The following is a 19,658-nucleotide window of genomic DNA, read 5'->3' as shown; positions in this document are numbered from 1 at the left end:
TACCCTGACTGGCTCGTCTCCGCCCTGTGACCCTTCTGTGAGGGTGCATAAGCAAACATGGTGAAGAAAGTTGATGGTGCCCGACTATCACAAGCTATAGCATCTGGGGTTTTAAAGGCTTAAAGATAAACAAGCAGCCATCTAGCTCATAAGCAACAACGTTCACATGGAAGAAGCATGCCAGCCTGTGTGATCATGAGGTGTCGATGGGATCAGGTATCAGACATCAAAGACCCAGAACAAAAAAATCACTTCAATGTGAATGAGGGGGAGAACAGAGTAGAGCCTCAAAGCCCATCTATGTGCAAGTGTACAGACTATTAAGTAGAAAACTAATTTTCTCTGTAAACTTTTCACCCAAACTAAAATAAAATGAGAAATGCAAAAACAATTTTTTTTCATACAGTACACTTAAATGGGGGAAGAAGGTCAGGTTAAATCAGTTAACTGCCCAGTAAATATGGCGTGATGCTTCAATTTGTGCTGAGCCTCTGCAAATCAAAGAAACTATGCTCAAAACTAGAATCCATCTCAGCATAATATATATCACAACCAACTAAACAATCACAGAGCTCAAAGTTCTGGTTCAGCCACCATGCAAAAGACAGAAGATAGACACATAGCAATTAGATTCAGGCTGGAGAACAGATCTATAAAGGGCTGCATGTATGTATAAATATCTCCTCCTCCATTTTTTCTCTCTATAGTATTTCTACTCAGAAACAGCCTGGATTCAAAAAGAAAAGAGCAACACAACTGAAACAAATAGAAATAAAATCAATAACTCGGTCACCTACGAAAATGAAAGGAATCTAAGGGATTCAACAGGATTGAAGAAAAGAACTTACAGGATTCCTCAAAAAGGAGAATAAAGTGGGAGTATACCTTAGAACGTAAAAATATACAAATAGTAATTAATTACTAAACATCTGGGGGAGAGAAGACTACTAGAATAGTACACTCCAGAAGAGCTCTTTTTTTAAAAGAAAAAATTCAGTTACAAACTTCTTAAGATCAAACGGTATCAGTGAAGAACCACATCAATTCTTTATATCCTGTAACATATGCATGTAAAAGATGCTCAAAATATATTCTTAAGTGAACAATCATTTATATGGTAGTTAAACATTGTTCTTGGAGTTGTGACATTGATTTCAACTCCTATCAAGCCCATGTGATGGAGTAGAATTGCTCCACAGGGCTCCTAGGTGACAACTTTTAGGGGAACCACACACCAGGGCATTCTTCTCTAGAGCCACACTGGATGGTTTGAATCACCAGCCTTTTAGTCCTTAGTTCAACAGTACTTCCCTCTAAAAGAATATCTAAAAGCAGTGCCTCAGGAATCAAAGAAAAAACAGAGACCAGGAATGTTTTTTTCTATAATTAGACATAGTATCAAAAGGAAAAAATGTATTTGGGTTTCATAATTTTCTAACAAAAAGTAACTTAAGATTCTTAAAATAACTTACATTGCCTAAATAGTAATAAAACTTTAAAATAGCAACATTAGTACAAGAGATCATAGATTGGTTATTTTTCCTAATACGAACAGAACAGATTTTGAAAACTAACCCTAAGAGTTTTCTGCAAAAAGCCAATGTATGATTTCAGATGTCTTGGGAGGTCATATCAACCAGTCATTTTCAAAAGTCCTTTCCTTAACTGTGTGTTTACAAGATCAATGTGATACAGACACCTTGATTTTTTTTTTATATTTTAGGTAGTTAGATATTCATCTACAGTATTAATGTAGCTTACATAGTCTGAGTAATCTTAAGAACCCTGATGTCTCAGGCTTCTAATCAGGTGGTAAAGATAAATTTCAAGACATACGGATATTTAAGTGCCTTAGGTGGTTAATACAAACAAAAAGGAACCAAGAACGGACTAACATTTATCTTATACCGCAATCATCTCATCTAGACCAGCCATTCCTCTCGTTTCCATCCCTACTTGGTATCTAAATTCCTTTCACATTTCTCCCTCTCGGTCATCAATCATAGCCTTACTGGGTCTACAAGTGTCTGGAATGAGCAATGAGATAAAAAGAAAATCACAGTATCTATGCAAGAATTTAATCAAAACGGGACCAATGTGAACAGTCTATGGCAAAATAACTCCTTCCGTTAGCAGACTGTTGCTAACAACAAATCTATGGAAGTGATAACAGTATCAAGAAAAGGCAGGTTATTTTTGTTCTGGTAACTGCAAATAAATTATTTTCAAAAATGTTTGTCTAAGGTTTACACACTAAAAGAAACATTCTTCATGGTTTCAGAGGTAGAAGAGGAAAGGAGGGAAAGAATGGGACAGTCACAGACGAGAGGGTAGATACGTGTCAGTTTAGGGAGAAAAGGCAACATACACTAACTGGTAGGTCAACAAAAATTATGGAAGCAGGACAAGACACTGGAAGGCAACAGAGGCAACTACTGTTACATACATAATGCTGTAATAATGGTGATTTACAAATGGATATTTGGATAAATATGCAGGATGAACAGTTGTAAGAGATAACGTGAGAGTACACAAACCCACAAACATAGATTTGACAGTGTATCTGTATATATATATATGTTTATCTTTGCTACAAAGATATCCTTTGAATGTGGTAGAAGATGTAGGAGGCAAAGTTATGAATGCTTTTTAGACATAAGCAAATTCCTAGAGGGAATGAGTCACTGAGCCTGCGGGATTGGACTTTGAGACACCAATGTCATTTGGCATAACACAGTTCATGAAGACAGTGTTCTACATCCTACTTTGGTAAGTAGCAACCGAGGTCTTAAAAACTCATGAGTAGCCACTTAAGAAGCAACTATTGGTTTGACCAATGAAAATTTAAAGACACCTGGAAACATTTAGTCCAATGAACTGATGGACCACACAAACGCCAGCCTCAACAGCCTCAAGACCAAAAGAGCCAAATGCTGTCTGGCTACCACTACCAACTGCTCTGAAAAGTAGCATATTAGGAGTTCCTGGATAGAGTCGGAAGAAACTATGAAGCAAAAGCCAAAATTATAAGAGAGATCAGCCTTACAAATTGGGTAGAAACTGGTAGAACCCCTAAGACTAAGGCCCTTAATCACTCTTCAGGACTGGAACTGAACTCATCCCTGTGGTAGAATAATCAACCACTGAAGATCAAAAGGGTAGAATTTACCCAAGGCAAAGGACAGACTGTTAGGAATGCAGGAAGGGCAGAAACAGGAGACACAGAGGAAATGGGATAAGTGATGATATGCTAAGGGGATTGCAATGGATAAGTTGAAACAAAACATGTATGAACTATTGAATGTAAAACTGACCAATTGCTCTCTAAACTTTCACTTAATTCATAAAAAGTTTTTTAAAATGGCTTTTCGGGAGATTCTTGTTGATAAAAATTGTGAAAGGTAAACAGAAAGACACCAAGATATTTACTACAGAATTAATCTATTCCATTCAAAACAAAAATTTCCAATAAAATGTGTCTTTCTTGGCTTGAAAGAAAAAAAGATTAATATGAGCATGAGAAGAAAGTAGGACTTTAAAGAAATTAGTTAAGATATTGCATTGTTCGGTGCATCACAGTGGCCACGTACTCAGTAAAGCTGAATGGTGCCATCATCGCAGACCCCCAGTAACAGGGGAAAGCCCTCTTCTTTTCTTTAGGAAGATAACCATAATTCTCCTCTGTGTCTGAGTCTCGGGTTTTTATTTCTAATGGAGTAGGTGTATGTAGGGGGATGGGCAGGGTTATCTACACTGCTCTAGAATCTCTCTATCAGCTAAAATCCTATTTGTGGATGATGGGGATAGTGGGAGGGAGATCCAGTGTATGTGGATATTTATAAAGCATTCATGGTCGGCCCTCCATACCCTTGGGCTCCGCATCTGTAGATTTAATCAACTATAAACAGAAACATTCATGGGGGGAGGGGTGATATACAGGATAGCCACACTGCATTCACACTATTTTAGGTATTATAAGTAATCTAGAGACGATTTAAAGTATGCAGGAGGATATACTAGGTTGCGTGCAGGTACTAAACCATTTTATGTAAGGGACTTGAGCATTTCTGGATTTTAGTATCTGTGGGACCAGATCCCTGGAACCAATCCCCACAGATACCAAAGGACAACTGTGTTTTTCAGAGTCTTACTTGACCCCCTAACTTTATAAACCAAGCTACAATTCTGGTGTTTTAGAAAAATGGAAGTTAATTTTTTGAAAAACTAACAAACATATTGTACATTTTAACAAACCTTACTATGTTAGATTCTAGGGAACAAAGAGGGAAAACCATTCAACTCACAAATATCTTTTCAAATGCTAATCTTGAGAATACTTTATATAACCATTGAAAAAACTAACTTTTAAAATTTATATAATGTTTAATAATGATAGTGACAGCCTCTATTAATAATGTAACCTCAAAAAATGTTATCATTATTATATAGCAATAATTCAGTTTTCTTTTTTATTTCTGAACTATTTATCCAAATAAATTTTAAATTTAAAAAATTTTAATTTTAAAAGAAACATCACATTTGACAAAAATCTTCACTGAATTCCTTAATAATAATGAAAATAAAAATGAAAATAATAATAATGAAAATATACAGATTTTCATAATAGATTATTTAAGAGACTTGCAAAATATTAGTCATACAATTACTTAAATTTCAAAAGATTAACAGATATTCAACATCCTTACATAGCAACCTATTCCCATAATATCAAAGCCAAATACAAATATTGTTATCCACTGTAAGTCAGATGTGCCAAATGACCATATTTCAATTAACAGAAAAGCATTGACGTCATTCTTACACACTTCCATCACACTTTTGAACTCACTTGGGTAAATATGGATCTTTCCAACAGCAGCAGCAGTTTCTACAAAGTTATTTACCTTGTCCAGGTCTTGCAGTTACAGCTGCTCCAGCAGATGGCGGCTCAAGCTCCTGTCAATTATAATAATGTTATTACAATGAGAAATTACAATGTGCAATGTATAATAAAATAGTAGCAATATCAGAGCCTTACCTTTGCTTTCTTTGAGTCTGGATCAAACCTTTCAAGAATTAATTTAGCGGTCTTATAGGTTTCTTTTTCCATAACTTCTTCAAGCTAAAAACAAAAAATTAATTGTCACATTTTGAAATATACACAGCACTTCTATTCATAAGTTCTAATCAAGAATACTTAAGTGCAAGGCTTAAAATACACAGCACATGATATGTTTAGATAGAATTAAGGACTTCCTATATTTAAATAATTAAAATCTAGATTTTAAAATGGCTTCTAACCTCTATGTTATTTGTATTTAACAGCTTTACTGCAAGGAAATACCAAATATTGCTAATTGTTTACATATAATGAGGAGAATAATTACATGCACCAACTTCAATAATGGAATGTGCAAAAATCTATCAGCTATCATTATTGGAAGTTATTAGACATGACAAGCAAATGACAGGCAATTCCTCAGATTTATTTCCTCATAGCACTTAATGCTATTAATTTAAAGAAGGTCGTTAGCCAAGAGCTTTACAAAATAAAATCTCTGTGCCAATTAACTGCTGTCAGCATCGATTTTAGATTATTTATTAGCAGAAGCAATTAGCTTGCTGAAAATGCAGTGAAAATTCACTAACTGGAGTTAACAGTCATGGAATTTACTCAAATGATTTTAAAGGTTAAAGCTTCCCCCTTTTTATACTCAGGAAAAAGAATTTAGAGGAAAAAGAATTTGAACATAGTAAGAATTTAAGTAAAAATTTTACTGAGTTCTAGGCTCACACTAGGGAATGCAATTAAAGCACTTCCTTATTATAGCATTATTTACAATGCACTTAAGTCACTTTATAGCTTAATACATGGGTTTAATTTAAAAAGTAATCACTAGGAAAGTATCATTTTAGCAGTTGGTCCAGCATGAGAAAAAGTTTAACTTTAGTACAAGACAGGCATAGTTATGACAAATAGCTAATGTGCAATGTGAATAGAATGTTTTTGCAAAAATTAGAACAGGATCTTTCACTTCTTGGTGACCACTGGTAACCACTTAGATTCAGTAAATGTCATATTTATTCCAAATGACATTTGCTTTTAAGTACAACTCAGACCATATTTAGCAGGTTAAAAATACTGTTTCAAATATTCTGCCCCAATAGCAGCTAACAGATTTATCATTAAACATTTAAAAAGCTAAGGGTTTACTTCAATGAATGAATCATTAGCCTCAATTTAGTAAAACTAATATATTCTCCCAATTATTTTTAAAACTATGAAAAAAATCCCAAAAGGTTAATTTTCTGATATAAAGGAAATGCTTGTGATATCACTTTATAATTATGAGAAGGTGAATTGCGAATAGGGGGAAAGGACGGAATAGAATATATTCCCAAAACAACACAAACTACATAGAATATCAACTGCAAAGAGCTAAATTTCTGATCACTACAAACTAGATTTGTATGCATTAGAACAGTGTAGTCCAAGAGAGCTTTCTGTGAGGCTAGAAATAGGCTGTGTGTATGAAGTACAGTAGTCACAGTAGACGATGTGAAAACTGAGCATTTAAAATGTGGCTTGTGAGATGGAGGAAATGGGCAGATGGTAGTGGGTTCTGACTCATAGCAACTCTGTAGGATAGAGTGGAACTGCCCCACCACCACCCTAGGGTTTCAAAGGCTGCTCCAGCCAGAATGCGCCTCAAAAGCAAGGGTGGCAAGATGAAGTACTTGTGACATGTTCTCAGAAGGAACCAGTCTCTGGAAAAGGACACTGTGCTTGGTAGTGGAGTCAGTGCTCAACAAGATGACTTGACACCAAAGCTGCAACAAGGGGCTCAAACGTAGCAATGAAGCCTAAGAATGATGTAGGACTGGGCAGCATTTCGTTCAGTTTGACAGACTGGGCTGCTATAAGTCAGAACCAACTCAATGACACTGGACTACAAACAACAAGCATTTTAAAAGGAGAATGCCACATTTTTCTCACACAAAGCAGCTGGTGATTCAAGCAGCCAACCTTTCAGTCAGAAGCCAAGAACTTAACAGTTATGCAGCTAAGGTACAGGCTGGACCATTTTGGATTAGGAACAAAGCTACTATTTCCTATAAACATTTCAACAATAAAAGCTATGAAGTTTAGACCTGAGCATTACTAAACACAATCAGTTTTTATTCCATTTAGCTTCCACTCAAAATAAAGCCTCATCTTTAAGCCCTGGTGATACAATGGTTAAACACTTGGCTGCTAATCCGAAGGTCGGTGGTTTGAACCCACCAGAGACTCATGGGGAAAAAACAAGAAGCAATTACAGTGCCACTGAGTCTGTGCCAATTCATAGTGACTTTATAGGACATGGTAGAACTAACGCCTTTGTGAGTTTCCGAGACTGTAACCATTACTCCGTCAAGGACCTGAGAATCTATCTTGTATTAAATAACTATATCCACTTAAGGAGAAGGAAAAATCCTACACAGTCTCTCATGAGTCAGGAAATGATTCAACAGCATGTAACAATACCAGCACAATTATTAGCTAGAATTGTACTCCTTGGACTTATTGTACACTCATAACACTTACTGTTCTAAACAAAGTATAAAGCTATTCAAACAAAACAGCTCTGCTAGGGCTTCAGCAATAAAGACAAAACTTGTTTCCAGAGGCAATAGCATCATACCCAACATTCGAGTCAATGTTAATTGTGTTCCCTAATAAAGTGAGTTACAGTCCATTTGTTTTTCTTTAAGCGTTGTACAAAAAGAAACGCTATACTGAACCATTCAGTAATGTTGATGCCTAAACTATTTAGATATACAGAATTACTGAAACCTGAACTGAATTTTCCAACTGTCAACTTAGATGGAGCATCTTTTATTATGTTGTGATTCCTTCAAGAGCTATTAAAGAAGTAAACAGCTTAGCTGGCTCTTTCACAGAACTTTCCGAGACTACTCTTACTCTGGTGGTACTGTGGCACTTCGAACTGCTAACCACAAGCTCAGTGGTTCACACCCACCATCTGCTCCATACAAGGAAAACAGGGCTATCTGCTCCCATAAAGATATACAATCTCAGAACCCTAAGGAGCAGTTGTACTCAGTTTACTATGATTTGGTGGCAGAGGAGGGCTTGTTTTTCTTTCTTTCTTTTTTTTTTTTTTTGCTTGTTTAACTTATCTATTGTTTTTCAAGATTCTGTTTTATAGTCATGTAATGTCAATAACATTAGGTCTACTTTTCATCACATAAAACCTTCTGGGTTTTATAGTTTCTTTGGTCTTCCGTCTGATCTTTTCTACTTGAATAACTACGTCTCCATTTTAAGTAGGGCTTAGCTCTGATCACCATTTCCATCCCTTCTTTTCTCTCATCAGCAAACCAAGCCATCATATCACAACTTTACTGTTTTCTTTTCTCTCCCTCACACAGTTTCTATGTTACTAAGATTATCAGTAGTTCTTTGCTTGGAATTTCTAGCTATTCCATAAAGTATAGAATACCAAAAATACAATAATGATATATAGGGCATACTGCTAAATCAATCTGGGAGGATCAAAATTAACAGAGTGATTTTGATAAATACCTATCAGAACACTAAGTAAGCATACAAAAAATGAGAAATTATTCAGGATGTAAAGGTTCTTCACTTTTATGGAACTTAAAAGACCTCAAGATCAAGGTCTTTTACAGAACAATTCACAGCAGAATAACCTTTAATGTTAATCTTAACCTTCATAATTTTTATTAATTTCACACACATTGCTATTTGCTATATCTTAGGTACCTCATTATATTTCATGAAATGTTTCTATTACATGATTATGACTTTCAGGCAGCTACTGTTTTTCACATTTCAAAAAAAAACAAATTTTTTTTAAATCACAAGTTAATACAAGTCACAAACCAATTTAATTCACTGATTAAAGATTCGATTGCAACCTCTAACATTCAGAATTCTTCCTCTCTTACTCTTGGCCCTCCCTCCCACATATCCACAGGCCCCACAAGATAACCATATGTACAAAGTTGCTGATAGAAAATAGAAGAAATCCCTCTTCTCCAGGCCCCACTCTCTAGCTTTTCCATACTGAATTTGCTTTTGATAACCCATCTTCTTGATTTCTACCCCCTGGCCTTATGGTATCAAGAAAAACTGAGAACTATCATACATACAAGTTTGGTCCTTTTGGAGGCTCTGATATGCAATCTGGGCACTTCCCTTTAGCCCTCAGTCTCATTATGTCCTTCAATTAAGATTCATCTGCTTACTCTTACTTTCTACCATAGCTCTTCAGAATCATCTCAAAAGTGCTGCTGCTTTTTCCTGTCAACCATTACTAGAAAAATATTCATAACTTCAGTTCATCATTAAAATGTTATTTAAAAGCACACTTGTTCTCACAGTGCCATTTAACTTGTAACATATACTCATTTGTCAGTTCTTATTAACATTTATATAAATTAATTTTAAATAAATGTTAACTTACTATCTTTTTCTTCTGTGACTTTAAATCATCCAATGCTTCATCTAGAAAATGAAATTTAAATCAAAGATATTTATGTATGGCAAAAATGTGTCAAATGCTATAAATTGAGCAGCTACAATACAATGTTTTTATCTTAGGATTTTTCTAAACAAATGTGTGACAACAAAAATGATCTTAATCCATACCCAAATAAAGTTCTTATTTTTGTCTATGTCCTATACACATATCATTTAGGAAAGCAATAGACTTTACATAATATAAAATTTGAAAAGATTTTTTTATGTTTTAGAAACATTACTTTCTTTTATTCCTTAATTCTCTTAATAGCCAATCCAAATTAATTTATAAAATTAATAACAAATCTCTTTATCCATTGATTAAAAACATATTTTAAATTTAAAAGATGTTACATTTCATAAAATTAGTCATACTTCAAGATATTGAACATGAATAAGGAAAACTTTTTGAATTTTTATAGCATCATAGCTTGAAGGAGGACTTGAAAGGGAATTAAATACTAATACTGTTTCAAATGACACACTTCTCTGAGTTGCCAGCTTATTTAGGTTTGAGACATAGAGAGTATTTTCAAAGGATATAACTTATCCAGTCATGCCAATGCCTGTTTTATAAAGTTATCCTAGGCATCTAATTTTTACTCTTGAAATACTTAATGAGTGCAAATAGAAGTACTATTCTAGGTAGATTTGTAGTACTATTCTAGAAAAAATTATAATTTGAAAAACCTTTTTTTTTAATTATTTTTTTGGGGGGGTGGTACACTCCAGGCACAAGACCTGTGTGTATTTTATTTTATTTTATTTTTAAACATTTTATTAGGGACTCATACAACTCTGATCACAATCCAAACATACATCAATTGTGTAAAACACATCTGTACATTCTTTGCCCTCATCAATTTCAAAGCATTTGCTCTCTACGTAAGCCCTTTACATCAGGTCCTCTTTTTTTCCCCCTCCCTCCCCGTTCCCCCTCCCTCATGAGCCCTTGATAATTTATAAATTATTGATTTTGTCATATCCTGCCCTGTCCCACGTCTCCCTTCACCCCCTTTTCTGTTGTCCATCCCCCAGGGAGGAGGTCACATGCAGATCCTTGTAATCGGTTCCCTCTTTCCAACCCACTCACCCTCTACCCTCCCAGTCTTGGCCCCTCACACCCCTGGTCCTGAAGGTATCATCTGCCCTGGATTCCCTGTGCCTCCAGCTCCTATCTGCACCAGTGTACAACCTCTGCTCTATCCAGACTTGCAAGGTAGAATTCAGATCATGGTAGTTTGGGGGGGTGGGGGGAAGCATTTAGGAACTGGAGGAAAGCTGTATTCTTCATCGGTGCTACATCACACCCTGACTGACTCATCTCCTCCCCTAGACCCCTCTGCGAGGGGATCTTCAGTGGCCGACAAATGGGCTTTGGGTCTCCACTCTGCACTTCCCCCTTCATTCACTATGGTAAGATTTTATTTTTTCTGAAGATGCCTTATACCTGATCCCTTCAACACCTCGTGATCGCACAGGCTAGTGTGCTTCTTCCAGGTGGGCTTTGTTGCTTCTGAGCTAGATGGCTGCTTGTTTACCTTCAAGCCTTTAAGATCCCAGACACTATCTCTTTTGATAGCCAGGTACCATCAGCTTGAAAAATATTTTTATGAAATGAAATTTGAATAATTAATCTTAGTTTTTTATTGAATTTATATAAAAATATTAATTTTATTGAACTCTGAAGTAGCAAATATCTGAATACTATTTATGTAAAAAATGTATTAAAATGTTTTCACTAAGATTTTTCAAAATATATTTAGCACACTTTAATATGTTTTCCTTCACAGAGTTTAAAAAATCTGCTGACATATTAAAAGATAACAGTCATATTTCATTAGGTTAAGACCAAATCAAACATTTATTCTTTAATCCAGGAGTGAGCAAACTTTTCGTATAAAGGGCTATACAGTAAACATTTGAGACTTTAAGAGCCCCAAAGCAAATTCAAAGATATTATAGAGATGCACATAAAACAAGAAAGAAAAAAAATTCCTATAAATCTTTTATTGACAAAATTCAAAGATAATAATTGAATTCAATTTTTTGTATAGCATAGAATTCTTCAGAGGGAAGGATGACATTATGATTCATTGAGGCTCAAAATTAAAGTTCCTTTCATTAAGTGGATTAAAAGCCCTGACACGGTGGTGAAGCACTGACTGGCTGCTAATCAGAAGCTTAGTGGTTCGAACTCAGCAGCCGTTCTGTGGAGAAAGACATAGCAGTCTGTTTCTGTAAAGATTAAAGCCTTCGAGATCCTACAGGACAGACTTCTAATCTATCCTAGAGGGTAGCTATGGGTCAGAAACGATTAGACAACAATTAGTTTGGCTTTATGTTACAAAACCAGAACCAAACTCATTGCCACCAGGTCGATTCCTATTCATAAAGACCCACTTAAATAGGACAGAACAGAATTGCTTCTGTGAGTTTCTGAGGCTGTGAATCTTTATGGGAGCAGAAAGCTCCATCTTTCTCAGAGCACCTGGTGATTTCAAAGTGCTGACCTTGTGGTTAGCAGCCAAACTCATAGCTCACTACGTCACAAGAGCACCTTGCTTTTTAGTTTAGGGATCATCAAATGATTCTAAATATTAATCTGTTAGTACTAATCTGTAATGAGACTTGACACATTTTATCTCTGAAGACTGGTACTTCAGGAAGACTGGTACTGCCAAATTCTGACATGATTCCAAGAGCAAATGTTTTTATTGAACATATTAAATATTTGAAGGCATTTAGAGAATTCTTTTATATTCTTCTCTTGATATTTTATTTTGAGCATGTTATTACTACACATGAATCACTCTGAATGGAAACAATTGTAGAGTTAAATGGATTTTGAAATCCATTCAGAGAACCCCTTTACTAAAAAAAAGCTACAGGATCTACAATCTCTGCTCCAGTACTGTGTGGGGATGAACAGTTTCTTGTTTTAGCTTTTCACAGTACTGTTAAAAATATCTTTTTGTCATTTCTATAATTCTAACAATGTCTTCTAAATGACTTTCCTGTAGTTTAAATTTTGTAAGGCACTGTTCTGCCTTGTAATTTTAGGTTAAATTTACTTACAAACGTTATCAAGTCTGCAGCACACACAAATAGATAAACAACATCCAATGTTCAATCACAGTGATACATGGCGATTCTTAGTCAGAAAAATGTTAGGCCCGCTTCTGAACTCAAACTGTCACCACAAAATGTTACCACTGCTAAGCCAACAAAGTGCCATGTAGTAAGGAAAGTCAAGACATTCTGTTTCTATTTCTGATAAAATTTGAAAACTAATGATGGCTACATGCATGAGAACAAATGAAGTTCATCATTGACACTACTGGTTAAGCAAAGCATGAGGGATGCAAATATTTTGAGCATCTGCTATTGAATAAAATGATGAATAACTATAGAATTTAAACATTTTCATAGTTTTGTAAATTTGTCCATCTAATCTTTTTATACAGCTAATTCTTCATTCACTTCAAGTTCACCATTAACTCCTCAAATAAGCAACAACTATTGAGCAGTATCAGTAAGAACCAAGCCCACTGTCACGGAGTTAATTCCAACTCATAATGACCCTATCTATTGTTTCATAAGCTTTGAAAATCATTATTTTCTTTTTTTAAAAACATTTCATTGGGGGCTCTTACAACTCATCACAATCCAGACATCCATACATTGTGTCAAACACATTTGCACATTTGTTGCCATCATCATTCTCAAAACATTTGCTTTCTACTTGGGCCCTTGATATCAGCTCATTTTTCCCCTCCCTCCCCGCTCCCTCCTCCCCCATGAACACTTGATAATTTATAAATTATTAATTTGTCATATCTTATACTGTCCAATGTCTCCCTTCACCCACTTCTCCCCTGTCCGTCCCCCAGGAAGGAGGTTATATGTAGATCCTTGTAATCTGTTCCCCTTTCTCCCTCACTTTCCCTCCACCCTTCCATTATCTCCATTCTCACCACTTGTAATGAGGGGTTCATCTTTCCTGGATTGCGTGTGTTTCCAGTTTCTATCTATACCAGTGTACATCCTCCGGTCCAGCCGGATTTGTAAGGTAGAACTGGGATCATGATAGTAGGGTTAAGGAAGCATTAAAGAACTAGAGGAAAGTTGTATGTTTCATCGTTGCTATACTGCACCCTGACTAGCTCATCTCCTCCCCACGTCCCTGGCTTTGAAAATCTTAACAGGAGCAGTCAGTCTCTCTTGTGCAGCTGGTGGGTTTGAACCACCAACCTCGTAGTTAACAGTCCAATGTTTACCTTACAATGCCACCAAGGGTCAGTAATATCTGTCAATTAATCAAGAGTCAAAGAGGTAAAGGTAACAGGACCTGCTGGTAAACTGATATAAGCATGAGAGAAAAATCAAGAACCGCTTCCAGGTTTTTGGTCTTAGCAACTAGTCAATACAGTAACCATTTACTGAACAAAGGAACACACAAAGAGGAACATATGAGTGATGGAAAAGGGAAGAAACAATCATTCTATTGTGGCCATAGTGAGTATGAGATGTCTACTGGGTCCCCAAGTGGAAATGTCATGCACACAGTTGAGTATACAAATACAGAGCTCAAGGGAAGGCTCTAGATTAGACTTAGGGGTAGAAATCACCAGCAAATACATGGCATTTAAATCTGTAACAGTGGATAAAACCACCAAAAGGTGCACTGCCCAATACCATAGCCACCTGCCACTTGGCATATAAAATTTTAAATCTGTTTATTCAGTCACACGGGCTACATAGTAGTTGCTCAATAGCCAGCCACATATGACTGAAAAACACCAAACTGGATATCATGGATATAGAACATGTCTATCCATCACTGAAGGATTTACTGCACAGGACTGCCCTAGACAAAAATTATTTGAGAGGAGACAACCAATGGACAAAGTTCTAGTAAAGGAGCAAGCAAAGAGAGAGAGAGAGAGAGAGAGAAAGAGAGAGAGAGAGAGAGAGAGAGAGAGAGAGAGAGAGAGAGAGAGAGAGAGAGAGAGAGAGAGAGAGAGAGAGACAGCCAGTGAGGAAGCTTAAAGAAAAAATAGTGGGTAACAATTATTTCAAATGCTGTGAAAAGATCGAAGTTGGATGAGGAAATAGAAGTATTGGTTTTGAACCTTAGTGACCTTCAAATAAGCCACTGCAGTAAATAGTGAGAAACAAACTCTAAGAGAGTAGACAAACAAAGAATCAGTGGGAGTCAACATACTAAACCATCCAATATACCAACTAAGGACAATTTTTTAGTTTTTAATTTGAAAGGGAGATAGAAACTAGATAGTAAAAGGCATCAATGGAACATGGGGTCAGGACAGTTTTTCCCTCCGCACATGAATGGACTAATGCTAAGAGGTATAACTCAGTAGATAGATGTCACAGAAGAAAGGTAATTGCAGAAAGTGAAACTACATGAGCAAGGTTCTTGAAATGGCCATTTTATGATCCAAAGTATATATGTATCTAAATGATCCAAATAATATCTATAGATGAGACCAAGACCAATATTCCACAATGCCTTGAAGAGTGGCAATATACTGAGTGCAGATGGACTTGATTTAATGTATTTGGTAGGTAGGTGACATCTGTTTGCATCATTTTTCTCTATAAAGTGAGACTATTAATAAGGGATAGCTAGGTAGAATTTATGGGACATTATCTGTTTCTCTGTAGCTTCTGGGTTTGGTTTGGTTTTTTTTTTGTTGTTGTTAGCTGGTTGGTTTGGGTTTTGTTTTTTTTGGTGAGAAGGTAAGTGTTAGTAATTTAAGATGAACTATAATAGCAATCTACTCTCAAAGAGAAAAATATGAGTAGAGGACTGTAATAGAACTGGCTTCTTAGAGTTGTATGAGTCCCTAATAAAATGTAAAAAAAGAACTGGCTTCTTAATGGTGTTGGGTACAAACTGATACTTGCAATCATACTTTTGAAATAAGTCTAGTATACTGCATGGTTTTCCTCTAGCAAGCTTCGCTGCTCCAATAAAGGTATAGATTAAGCATACAAATGTACTTAGCCAGGATAGGGTTTTGTCCATCACAGACCAAGCATATAGTAACTAGGTTTAAAAGGGTAAGGCTTGCCAGACAAACAGGCAGGAAGAGACAGAAGAGTCAAGGATCACTGCAAAGAAATGGTCATTTGGCTAGAGTCTGAGTGGTTATAAGATGGTCATGACCATGTCATGATTGAGATGGTCAGTTTAAAAGTTATAAACTTATAAGGACCTTATTTTGGTGGGGTTATTTTATGTATGAAACAACTAGAAATTTAATGTAAAAAAAAGAATTTGAATGTTAATATTTTATAGCATTAAGTATTGTTTTTGGTGTGATAATATACTGTATATTTATCTATCTAAAAGGTCTATTATAGATCAGCAGTTCAAATCTACCATTTACCCTACTATGAACAATGTAGCAGTTTGCTTCTGTGAAGATCACAGCTTTGGAAACCCTACTGGGCATTTCTAGGCTGTCCCAGAGAATCACTATGAGTCGGGGTCAACTTGATAAGCGCAGGTTTGGGTTTGCAATTATGGATGTAGATCCCTAGGGGTGTGAGTGGTTAAGCACTTGACGACTACCCAAAACGTCAGAGATTTGAACCCGCCAGCCACCTCATAGGCGAATTACAGCCTTGAACCCCCTATGTGTCTCCTCAGTCCTACGGGTTTGTTATATGTCAGAACACACTCGGTGGCAATGGGTTTATTACAGATATACCTGAGCTCCAATTCATAGAGAAGGTGGAGAAGTGGTGGGGATAAAAATGAAACAAAACTATGACTTGGTAATTATTTAGATTGTTGAGTAACATGTAAATTATTATTTACTCTACTCTCATATTTGCTTTAAATTTTCTACAATATAAAGTTAAAACAAGAAAAAGGCCATATGCAAACTTCCTTTAAAATGAAATTTCTATATCCCTTAATTGTAACTCATGTGAGAGGGCTTCAAAAAGTTCGTGGAAAAAATCCATTTTTTTCTTTTTTTAAATCATTTTATTGGGGGTTCGTACAGTTCTCATCACAATCCATACATCCATCCATTGTGTCAAGCACATTTGTACATTTGTTGCCATCATCATTCTCAACAATTTTCCACAAACCTTTTGAGGCCCCTCATAATGATAAGAACTGAGAAGTCTTTAAAATATCCAAATACAGAAGGATATTTTCTAGCTAGTATACATCTTTCCTTAAAGACAAAGATCTAGGGGTTGTGAGGTTAAAGAGTGGTACAATCAATATAGTAAATCAAAAGATGTAAATTATATTTTACTCCTTAATAATAAGTTTTTTGGGGAACCCATCACAATGATCAACGTATAACCCCTGCCCCCGAGGGGAAAGAACAACGGAAACGTGGGTGGAGAGAAACAGCGGACAGTGTAAGATATGAAAATAATTTATAATTTATCAAGGGGGTCATGATGGTGGGAGGGCGGGGGAAAGAGGAGTTGCTATCAAGGGCTCAAGTAAAAAGAAAATGTTTTGAAAATGATGATGGCAACTTATGTACTAATGTGCTTTATACAATCAATGTATCGATAGTTTATAAGAGCTGTAAGAGGCCCCAATAAAATGATTTATTTAAAAAAACTATTTTCTTGTTAACATGGACAAATGGCATCGTGTCTGCAGACTCGGCTTCACCTTCCCCATCACCAAGTGGTGGCCCTTTCCTGAGTTGGCTTTTGAGATGCCAAGAAATAGCAACATGGAGTTGGTGTGCTTTAACAGATTCGCCACATAGTAAGATTTTAAAGAAAGGTGTAGTAGAAAGGGGGAACCAATTATAACCTCCTCCCTGGGGGATGGACAACAGAAAAGTGGGTGAAGGGAGAAATTGGACAGTGTAAGATATGACAATAATAATTTATAAATTATCAAGGGTTCAAGTGGGAGGGGTGAGCGGGGAGGGTTCAAGTGGGAGGGGTGAGTGGGGAGGGAGGGGGAAAATGAGGAGCTGATACCAAGGGCTCAAGTAGAAAGAAAACGCTTTGAGAATGATGATGGCAACAAATGTACAAATGTGCCTGACACAAAGGATGGATGTATGGATTGTGATAAGAGCTGTATGAACCCCCCAATAAAATGATTTTTTAAAAAAGAATATGAATGGAACCTTTCAAAAAATATTTTCAGTAATCATAAAATGTTTTCTATCACGACTAATTTACATGCTAGTAATAGTTATACCTTGCAATGTAAAGAAATATAATTTCTCTGTATTTAAAGAAATAAATTTTTGTTTTGTATAAATTATTTATATTCTAGATGAGCAAGACAGAAGAGCACAAAAGAAAAAAATGGTATGCTTTATAGTGAAAAACTAATGTTCACTATTCTGTCATTCCAGTGTTCCATTCACAACTTGCCATTCAATTATATATTAAAACACTGTTAGATAGTTTTTTATCATTATTTAAAAAACAAACTTGGAAATTAAACTTACTATTTCTTTCTGTTCTCTTGGAAAAGATGAAAATAAGCACTGTTCTTATGCTCCAAATGCTACAAAGAAAGCAGTCATCAGAAACAAAAGCCATTATTAAAGTAAGTAAACTAAAAGATAAATAAAACAAACATTTCCCATTAAAGTTAAGGTACCTTATCTCCCTTTATATTTTGAAAATCAAATATCACACTTTTTCTATCAGACAATACCAAAAGTCTACCTGCATTTTAGAAGAGAAATTCTCATCCTAAAAAAAAAATCTATGGATATTTTGAGGGTCCCCTGAAAGTTACATGCAAAATTGTGTTTGTAAATAGATGCATTTCTCTGGAGCATCCATTGTGTTTACCATTCTCAAGTGGTCCAAAGGTTAAGAGCAATATCTTACTATCCCTTTTTACCAAGTAAGCACCAACTCCAAGAATCTGCCTGCTCTCACACATAGTGAAAGCCATATTTTGCAAACCCAGATCATTATACAAGTGAAAACTACTGGTCCTTCTCTATCATTAAGGCAGAGCAGACGGGGAATCTTCTCCACTCAACAACATATACTGCTAGGGTTGGGAGGAAGCATCTCAACTTTCAATATTTGGTACATAAACTTAGAGCTAAATAGTCTTTCCACACACTCCATGAGACTGGTCTTTAGGCCTTGCATTATTGGTAAGATGTCAAGCAATGTTATGAACATTTGTAAATATTCAAATGTTGCTAGTCATAAGCTTAGCAACGTTATCTCTTAAATTCATGTAAATGTAACAAAATGCCTCCTCTGCATAGAATATGGCCAGAAAAGTATACAAACATTACTTAACATATTTTAAAGGAATATTATATCATTTTATATTATATCTAGATACATAATGTTATATCTAGATCTATATTTAGATAATAAGGTATGAAAATTATCTCTTTACTCTGAAATACTCTCACAGCATATTCTTGACAGAAAAAGAATTAAAAATAGCAGTTTTTTAAAAGCTCGTTCTTTTAAGAGAAGACAGGTCTGTAAAGAGCTAAACAATAAAAGAGAAACTGCATAAAAGGAGGCAACAAGGAAAATAAAAGAATCATAAGATTGCTTTATGCAATCTATAGAAAATATTATTTATACAAACTATAGAAGGGGATACACACACACACAAAGTAACCCTGATATAGGCAGAACATCTAAAATACTAACTACTATTAAATGTAAAAAGCTGTCAAGCACGGTCCTCTATAAAAAGCACCAAGCCTGCAAAAGACAGATAATGCTTAGCTCACTGCCGTCCAGTCCATTCCTACTTACAGCAACCCTACAGGACAGAGCAGGACAGGCGTTGAAGGGTTTTTTTCCAAGACCGTACATTTTATAGGAGCAGAAAGCTTCATCTCTCTCCTGCTGAGCAACTGGCAGTATCTAACTGCTGATTTATTTAAACATTTCAGAGCACTGACATATATTCAAATGATCCTAATGATAAATGTATTAAATAAAAAGTTATAAAACATCTTTTATAAATACCTTTTCTGTAAGTACTGAAACACTGAAATTAGAATAGGTTCCAGAATTCAAAAATATTGAACATTGAGATAAAGGATAAAAAATTATGCAGCTATACCTGTAGTTGATTTAAAACATC

The 19,658-nt window shown here is 35.6% G+C and overlaps 1 protein-coding gene across 3 annotated transcripts in view; it reads right to left on the bottom strand.

The window, feature by feature from the left end:
* Positions 1-19,658, bottom strand: part of LNPK (lunapark, ER junction formation factor) — a 66,534-nt gene that overhangs the window by 28,258 nt on the left and 18,618 nt on the right. For all 3 annotated transcript variants that reach the window (XM_075528926.1, XM_075528924.1, XM_075528925.1), the window contains exons 5-8: positions 18,028-18,086; positions 9,495-9,535; positions 5,039-5,122; positions 4,905-4,956 (exon numbers count right to left, since the gene is read on the bottom strand). In XM_075528926.1, coding sequence (XP_075385041.1) covers positions 4,905-4,956; positions 5,039-5,122; positions 9,495-9,535; positions 18,028-18,086 — 236 coding nt within the window. The remainder of the gene's footprint in view (positions 1-4,904; positions 4,957-5,038; positions 5,123-9,494; positions 9,536-18,027; positions 18,087-19,658) is intronic.

The sequence above is a fragment of the Tenrec ecaudatus genome, chromosome 13, assembly GCF_050624435.1.
Source record: "Tenrec ecaudatus isolate mTenEca1 chromosome 13, mTenEca1.hap1, whole genome shotgun sequence".
NCBI lineage: Eukaryota > Metazoa > Chordata > Mammalia > Afrosoricida > Tenrecidae > Tenrec > Tenrec ecaudatus.
Note: the sequence above shows the minus strand (reverse complement) of the source record. Positions and strands in the feature narration are given on the sequence as shown.